The sequence below is a fragment of the Nuphar pumila genome, chromosome 12, assembly GCF_984573655.1.
Source record: "Nuphar pumila chromosome 12, dmNupPumi1.hap1.1, whole genome shotgun sequence".
Taxonomy (NCBI): Eukaryota; Viridiplantae; Streptophyta; class Magnoliopsida; order Nymphaeales; family Nymphaeaceae; genus Nuphar; species Nuphar pumila.
In genome coordinates, this window is record NC_143260.1 from 78,100,839 (window position 1) to 78,110,216 (window position 9,378).

General features: G+C 39.4%; 1 protein-coding gene across 1 annotated transcript; it reads right to left on the bottom strand.

Annotated features, from left to right (window-relative positions):
* Positions 1–2,922, bottom strand: LOC149821042 (uncharacterized). The gene is made up of 4 exons (XM_089981885.1): positions 2,524–2,922; positions 1,977–2,426; positions 770–1,085; positions 1–244 (listed from the first exon to the last, which is right to left on the bottom strand). The coding sequence occupies exons 1-4, from the start codon at positions 2,920–2,922 to the stop codon at positions 108–110; spliced, it is 1,302 nt and encodes a 433-aa protein (XP_089838011.1). The 3' UTR covers positions 1–107.
* Positions 2,923–9,378: the final 6,456 nt, after the last annotated feature.

Here is a 9,378-nt window from a genome sequence, read left to right on the forward strand (position 1 = left end):
GTACTTATTTAAAAGAAAAAAAAAGGAAAACAGCTCTTCATTTTTTACAAAAGGTTCCTATTGCTGAACAAATGGAGAGCATAACGAGCAACCCACCAATAAAACACTTAAGAAATGCCAACTGTTTTCCCCAATATCCAGAGCACAAGGGACAATTCGATGCCAAATACGGTGTGGAGAGATGAGCGGTCCAGCATGAATCCGAAGACAGTAATGCCTGCTCCGTTGTGCTCAAAATAGGTCACTGCACAAATTTCAAATTAAAAGACTGACAGGTAAATGTATTAATCAAGGACCATTTATCAATTATTAGTGAAATAAAATGATCGTTTTTGTTTAGTGTGTTCTTTATTTATTTATTTTTTACCTGCAAGAGGCCTAAAACTCTCAGGCACTCCCATTTAGCTCAAACTCAGCTTGACTCAACCACAAAAATAAGCCAAGTTTGAACACTTCAAGTTTGGTTCATTTAGCTACTTTACCACCCCGAGGTGATGTTTGAATCCAGGTTGGACCCTTCTTGAATATGGACCAATCTGAGTTTGGATCTGCCAAAAGCTTGACTTAGTATCCAGGTCCAAATTTGAGCACGTCCGACTAATGATTTCAAATGTATCATTTGGAGCTGGATCGGATCAAATTGGCAGCCTGAATCATATCACGGATCTTCATGCCATGAAGAGAAAATTGCTATTTTTGATTGGACTTTGGATCTTAGATTGGTTGGAAGGAATATACAGATAACAAAGACGAAGGAGAAGGAGAAAACCTAATGCTAGTCTCTTCTGGAATGAGGCCGTGTTCGCTAGGGCTGGCACGATGAAATCCTCATCAAAGTCATCCTCATCCGCGCCCTCTTCATCCGAATCGGGTCCAGCAGTATCCGAACCCGAAATCAGGGAGTGGACACGCTGGCGCGTCAACATCAGATTCGGTGTCTCACAGTCCAACGTGTCGAAAGCATTGCACGTCATGCACACATGCCACTTGGCAGCATGTGAGACGATGGCTTGTGCCCTGTGTGTAATCTTGGCTGCACTTCCCAAGCATATTAGCAGTCCAGTAACAAGCACAACCGAGCACAGCTGCACAAACAATTCAATCCTTCAGAAAAAAAAATCATGTCAAACCTTCCCTTCAATTGGTTTGACTCAGGAAAATGCCTACCTCAACAATTTGCAAATTGTTTTAAGTTGATGTTGCATATACCCAAATTCCCGAGTTTAGATTGGTGAAATTAAGTGGATTTGAAACCCAATTTCCTCAAAAACAGTGGAGAAGACAATTTTCAACATTTTAGTTCCACCCAATTCTGTGAATGCCAAAAAGTCCCTTAGGACGTTTGGATATATTGTGGGTGATCGAGCTTGGGCACTAACATAACATCATGTATCATGTTTGGATGCCAGGATTGTCAATTCCAAATCCACCATTTTAACATCCAGAAGATATTCATTTCACAGAAAAAACATTTTCCTGTATTCTGCATCCAAACATGCCTATTGTATCACATTAAATTCAACAAGAGATTGATTATTTTTGTAGCACATAACCAGTCTCCAATATAGAGTGCCATCACTATTTCAAATCTTTCTAGAAGATGTTCATTGAAATGCAAAGGAAGTAGGAAATCATTTTCCTAGATTCCGCATCCAAACATGCTATTGTGTTACATTGCTTCCAATAAAAGGGTTGATTATCTTTGTGGCACCTGACCATTCTCCAATATGACATGTAACCCCACACTCCTCAACTATAAATTGAGGTATGGTTGCTTGATGAGCGCAACCCAGGTGTCCTTTTTTCTCATTGGGTTCAAGGTCCTATTGATGGCCTGAGCTCATCGTGGGCGTCCATATGCTGAGGAGAACATCGCGCACTTGCACCAATGCTCGTCTCATCTATGGCATCTACCAGTATCTTATGGTTTTACATGAACGTTAACAGTAATATTTTGAGGTTCCAGGGATACTTACGGCAAGGTCACCAGCTTTGAAGAGATTAACGTGAGCCGTAGACCGGGTTGTGGCCAGTAGCGATATGAATTGGCTAATGGTAACGATGATGAGAGAGAAAAGTATGAAGGACCGATATCGGTGACTTATGATCCGAAGCTGTTTGCGTATTCGTAGGTGTTCGTGCATGATCAATTCCACGTCCGCCTCTGCTTGGAAAACCTTGGTGAAATCCTGGAGCCTGAGTATCTGAAGATGGCAGATCAATCGGAAGAGGACACAGACGAGGAAGAAGATGGATGTCCGGTACACCCATGACCATGTTTCTAGAATGATTGAGATTGCATCACTGATGTAAACATTTTCAATGAAAGGGAGCCTGGCTGATCCATAACAATACCACCATGTTTTGTGGCCTATTTCAGCAATGAGACATGGGAGGACAAAGCATGCTAGTAATCTGAATGATCTCTGTTTCACAGACAATGAAGAGACAAAACTATTATCAAATTATTGTTGTTATTATTATTATTTTGAAATGATAAGATGTTTCCAATCATCACCGTACATTTAATTGCTCAGAGTACTGCTGCCGGACGTTTTCGCTTTCATCACATAGCTTGTCAAGGAAGAGGAATCTGCGAAGGCCGTACTTGCGGACAAATGATGAGAGACAAAGAAACGAAAGCGTTGAGATCGCAGTGAGGGAGAGCTGAACAACATGGTTGTATGGCCTCTGGTGTCTGGAGTCGCACCTCTGGCAGAAGAGGATGAAGTGTGAGAGGATGGGAACGCCGAATGCGAGGAAGAGAAAGATGGTCCAGGAGAAGAGGGCTCGCCACCGATCGGACTGGTCCACACACATCCATCTTAGGCACGATCTGAAACTATGTAGCTCGTCGCCTACATGAGAGATGCATCGATGGAGTGCCTTCTTCCTTAGGAGTGCCTGACCTTCATCACCCATGTTGTGGCCTTCCCCTCACCACAAGGGTATCCTGGTTTCTATCTTCCTTCCTTCACAGGAATGGCATACAACCCTTGTGTGTCTTTCTATTGATTCACATCACAGAAGGCATGTGACCTTCGATTTGCATGCGTGAGACGTCCATAGGCTTTGGCGTTGCACCAGAAAGGAACCATCTATCACATCATGGGTTGATGAAACATGTATCCATCAAAATCGAGAAAATGCCCCTTCCCTTGATACATGGGATTCACAAGAATTGGGAAAGCCACCAAATTGGAAAGTCCTACAAACACATAAATACTCTCTCTCTCTCTCTCTCTCTCTCTCTCTCTCTCTCTCTCTCTCTCTCTCTCTCTTTTCTTTACATATTAAAAGATTCGTTGCTTAGAGACATTCAATGACCCACACCACAAAAATAGCCTTGTTTTGGCGTGTGCCCTTTGAGAATGGGTGGACCTCATTTGTCCAAGTGACCCAGTATTTTGCTGAATTAGGCCTGATTATGAGGTGCAAACAATATTTTTAGGTGGTCCACCAAATTGTTTTAGCACATCTGGAAAGTTCAACTGGCAAACATTAGATCCAATTCCGAAAGGGTCGTCTAAGATGACTCCAGCCAACCACTCACTAGCCATTAAAGCCCCTACCATATACATAGAATTCGACAACACATTTTCCTCGGAAGACCACGAGAGAGAGAGAGAGAGCAACAACAGCAACCATTAAGATTAAGATGATGGCCTTCCTTCACTTTTGTCTTGATTGCAATAATCAAAGGGTGGCTGCTTTTTTTCCACCGCCCTTTACTATTTAAACGTGTCGAAATTGGAGAAGGAAAAGAGCATAGGTTACAGGTAGGGGTGTCAACGGGTCGGGTTTGGTTGGGACCCAGGTGAAACCAGATTTGGACCAGATTTTCCAGTATGGTATCAGGTCCAAACTTGGGTCTAATCAGGACTACTATAAGAAAAACATACCCAGACCCAGTAAAACCATGTTTTTTTTATCATTTTTACATTGAAAATTATGAGTCTTAATCGGAACTCGGGATGGGTCCGGGTCTTGTATAAAATTTCACAAACTATTCCTGGGTCCATGTATTAATTGGACCTTTGGGTCCGGACTGGGTCTTAATCGGGCCTTCTTATTTATCACAACACCATACCCGGATCCTATAGGGTTTGGTTGGGGTCTGGGTAAACCAGGCCTGTTGACACCCCTAGTTACAGGATAGTAGACCTTTTCATATGGGTGAGACTGCGAGCTTCCCACAGAGGAAGCAACTTTTGTTCTTGGTACAAATGTACACGGTTTGATCTTATGACAGCCATAATTTGATGCCTAATCATGTTCTTAACTAATATGATCTCTAACACAAAACATGTATGTTAGGCATATTCCTTGCTTAACTACGCCAAAGAGAAACAAAGGAAGCAGCCAAGTATCTGTCTTTTTTTATGTGCGTTGTTGTTCAAGGTGTCATCAACACCTTTTCGGCACTTTGCACCTCCAAAACTCAAAGTCAAAGATTATGATATGTTGGGTGAATTTGGAATAACCCTGACCTTGATTAATATATCAAACAAAGTTTTGTACACTTACCCTGATCCTTTTAGTTCTGGTTAAGCAAATATCTCATCAGGTTACCACCATCAACTTTTTTTTTATATTTACACGCCCCCTGTATCAGGAACCTAGCAACGCTGGCTCTGCCTGCCGTTGGCTTACAATCACTGAACTGGCAGTGTAAAACTCTGTGGGCAAGCCCACAGAGTCGCCACGCTTTGGCTTGCGCAAGGGGTGACACCCATGAGATTTGAACCTAGAGCGCCTGCCTAGCCGCCTAGTTCCCATCCCACTGTTTGGGGCCACCACCATCAGCTTGTACATCAAAAGAACCAATTTAGTCTGACAAAAAAAACACTAATGCACATTCTGCATTCAATCTTTGGCACATTCATTCCCTTCTCACTTGACTTGAGGATGAAAAAATATTACATCGGGAATAAGGAAAAGAACTGTATGCATGAATAGCGCAACATGGCAACTTTAGGTTCATAACCCAAGGTTCAGCTGAAGGTAGCAGAGAATTGGAGGCTACCTCATTAATGGTGGGTAAAGTTTGTGGGCCATTTGAAAAGTGTGGGGACTATGTTAATCACAATTGAATGTCGGATGGAAATCTGAAAATTGCCTTTTAGTAATAGAAACAGCCCATATCCAACATTATTATTTTTTGTTTAATTTGATAAATTACCCAATTTTGAGAGAGAGAGAGAGAGAGAGAGAGAGAGAGAGAGAGGTGGGGGGATGCTTTATAATAAAGGAGTTTTGTGACTAAATCCAGCCTTGTGTGAATTTTTTCCCAAAATATTTTTCCCTCGAAATTCCAAGATTAAAACTTATTAAAAGTGTCTAAGCAAGAAATCTCAATTTTAGACTGTTTTCACAACTTGAAGTTTGGATGCAAAGTAACTCTAAGGCTCTGTTTGGTAGCCTACCATCAAAGGATGCGGGAGAGAAAATCAGGATTCCACATCTGCCAAATTTGTTTGGGAGGAAGGTGTTATAGGAATCGTGGCAATTGGAATGCCATTCCTCGTCCTCAAAATCCATCCATTTCCTCAAATTGATTGCTTCCATTACCAAAGTTAATGCAGACTGCTATTCCGGTTGTCCATTCAAATCCTCTGACTACCTCCACAACTACCAACCACCCTTGACTACTCAGATGTTTTGACTTTTAAAATATATCACCTAAACAACCTAATGCAGAAAATGACAATTATGTCGCCAGATTACTAAGAGCACTCCAAAACACACAAATGAAATTACAAATTCAAGAAAATCCAACAGCTGCCTTTACAAATTCATGGATTCCATGCTTCCTGCCCCTGCTACCCTCTCCCAAACAGAACCTAAGTCAAATGTGGAATCGACCCATCAATTGGGAGAAAGGCAACGTGCCCATTCTCGAAGGCAAACAATAATCCGATTGTCCTGTCATGCATCAGATGAAACACATTAAGGGAATGTGCTTGCAATGCCCTGTGATTCTTGGGTTTTCTCAAGGTCTTGTAATTATAAACTACAACCTCAAGGTTAGAGAATTGCTTGCCAGCCATGGTTGTTCCTACCTTGGATCTTATGAAAGTTGGTTATAAGATTGACCTTGTAATCAACAATCACAGACGAACTTTCTCAGCTAGGATTGTTCATCGCACTTGTGACTAAAGAAGCGTCGCCTAAGATTTGTGAGGTTATTGCATGAACAGGCTCCCGATAAATTGTCATGAACATTTGCAAGTCCAACACTGTAGGATGCATGTCTTCTAAAGCACCTTTGATTTTTTGATCCTGTCCAATTCCAATACCTTGCAGCTTGGATATTAAATTCTTAGTTAAGGTCGCTTAACATGGTCAATCAATATCCACATTTATTAAACTTTCGGCAATTGTAATTTTGGGCTCTTTTAGTAAAGTTTAAATGTAGGGAAGCTCGTTACTCAAACAGGGCTTAACGACCCAGAGCTCCTCTCATCTACCAGGGGCAACTTTGTGAATGACGCCGAGTTGACAGAACGAGCTCAAAACCTACAGGGGCATCAATAGCTGCAAGGTCAAAGTTGTGTGTAATCCCCAGTGGGTTAAAGGGGGGGGGGGGGGGGCGCTCAAGGGTTCTATCAACTAGCATGTCAATGCGTAGTTGGTGATCAAGAGTCCATAGGTACTCGGTTCAAGCAGAACCCAAGCAAAAGCATCATGCCTCAAGCCTGCAGTTCAATTGATCCAAGCTCAATTATAGGTTTCAAATCTATGTCAATAAGACGATCCAGAATGGATAACTGGCCCACCACGATAATTGAGGTGACACCATTCATGTTACCCCAAACTGCCTGCAATTGGAGTTGATTTCTACAAATAAGCATTCCATCTACCAAAATGCAGGAGTGAGCTTAGTGTAGTTAATCCTTTGAATGGACACAATGTGCACAGGAAATTGCAATTGATCTAATAAGTTCATTCAGTGCTCTGAGCACGTTTCAAAGCCATAAGATTGAACAAACCTCAACACAAGGTCTTTCTGTAAATCCATAGGATTTCAGTATAAGAATTAGCTTATAAATTTGCTCCTGTTGCTGCCCCCCAGCAATTCAGTTGCAGGACATGCCAGGCGTGCTAGCATTAAGTGCATGAAAATTAGCAACTACCTTTACCCTTTCATCATAAAGAATCAGAATCATCAGACACATTACACACGCAATAGCATAAAACTTACATGTGCCATCATGTTTACAAGTTGGATACAGGTTGAGAATTCACATATCCAATAACTGTTGAGAAATTCGGTTTTGATGTCACATAATATGATACACTGTCTCATTTGATTTTATATATGATAATATGTTCTCTTGAAATAATGTTATATTATGACTGAATATGTGTTGCCATAAAACTAACGAGTATTTGATGAAAGGATATCTCACCCAATAAGGATGAAGACTTCCTGTTCAAGTACAACTATGGTGCAGTCATACTCCTTGAAGAAAAAGCTTGATGGGCCATGCTTTCCTAAAGTTCAAATGAAGAAATCGGCTACCTCAAGATGAAGATTTTTTTCTTCTTTAGAGTCATATGTAACAGAACCTTCAGGAACTTGCATATTGCATATTACATACTCATTCATAAATACTATATCATAAAAGTATACGATAGTTTCAAAAAGCTCCTTTTTGAAAACCAATAAGTGTACCTTCTTACAACCTTTTATGAAAAAGATATTTTGTCATATAATGATTGTACCTTCTTACAACCTTTTATGAAAAAGACATTTTGTCATTGTACCTTACACTATATACAAGACAACATGAAAAAAGAAATGTAGGAAAAAGACAAAAACATAACATCGACTACATGGAGAAAACAAATAAAATATGTTTTTGAAAAGACTCTAGTTTCCCTCTTTAAAGAAATATTTTTTATAAGAAGAAGACAAAAACATAAAATCGACTACATAAGAAAAACAAATAAAATATGTTTTTGAAAAGACTTTAGTTATCTTCTTTAATGAAATGTTTCTTAATACAAGAAGAAGACAAAAACATAAATCGGCTACACATAAGAAAAACAAATAAAATATGTTTAAAAAGGACTCTAGTTACCTTTTTTCATAACCATAGAATGTCGACTTACTTGAAGTCATCATTCTCTCTAGTTACTTTTTTTATAACCATAGAATGTCGACTTACTTGAAGTCATCATTCTCTCTACAAAGCATTAAATGCCTTCTGTAACAAATCCTTGTTAATATCCTTCTCAAAGAATGTCGACCTTCTTTTGGTCCTTATTCTCTCTAGAGACTTTGAAAAACACAACATAAAGAAAACACTTGACATGACTATGTACAAATAAATATCTCAAAACACTCATAGTACTTACACTCATTTAAAGCAAAGAAGTACTAATGTACCTCAAATCATTAATTAGAATAAAGACAAAACTACAACCCAACGTTCAATGTACTATTGTAAGAAATAGACTTTTTACATAAAATATGTATTACCTAAAACAATACAATGACTAGTGTACCCTCTATTTTACTCTTATGGAAAAAGGCATTCTCGATCTTCTCTAAAAGATATTTTTGAAATGACATAACATTTCACATTTCAAAAAGTTACAATTCCAAAATGTAACGACTACTTTTTATAAGCTATATAAGCACACACAAATAAACTATTCAGACAAGGGAATGAAATAGACGTGTGAGCTTACAAAGAGAAAAATTTCTATTCGTGATTTGAAAAGAGAGCCTTGAAAAAGAAAGAGAAAAAGAAAGAGAAAAAGAAAGAGAAAAAGAAAGAAAAGAGAAAAAGTCAAGTCCAGCTCTTTGACAAAGAGTATCCTCTGAGTGACAAACAGAACATTCTTAGAATCCTTCATTCGTGCATTCATATCATTCTGAAGGTTCTATAGGAAGTATTGTAACTATGTTATTCACTGTATTCCTTCTTTGTTTAAAGAAGTAGACCTCTGTGAAAGAGGGTGTTGCCCTTCTCTGTTGAGAGAAGAAGACCTCTTGGGAAGAGGGTGTGCCCCTTCTCTGTTGAGAGAAGAAGACCTCTTGGGAAGAGGGTGTTGTACTATTTATCCGGTAACTCGGATGTTATAGTGGAATCTCAAGTAGTTTGCTTGGGGACTGGATGTAGGTCTGGATATTGACCGAACCAGTATAACTTCTGTGTTTTATGTGTTGTGCCTTATTGCCTAATTATTTTATTTTATCGATCATTATCATATTTCACTATTCACCCCCCCTCTAGTGGAATTTCAATAACCAGATATTTCTACCACTTTAAATTATTAAGGATTTTGAATGGTCCCCAAAACAGTCCTTTATCAGAAAAGAAAAACAGGGAACTTAAAAAATTAAGTCCTGAATCTTGATAGCTC

Coding starts and splice junctions, on each gene's coding strand:
- LOC149821042 (XM_089981885.1), bottom strand. CDS start 2,922: ATGGGTGATGAAGGTCAGGCACTCCTAAGGAAGAAGGCACTCCATCGA. Junction 2,427..2,523: donor AGTACTCTGAGCAATTAAAT/GTACGGTGATGA, acceptor TCTGTGAAACAG/AGATCATTCAGATTACTAGC. Junction 1,086..1,976: donor TCAAAGCTGGTGACCTTGCC/GTAAGTATCCCT, acceptor TTGTTTGTGCAG/CTGTGCTCGGTTGTGCTTGT.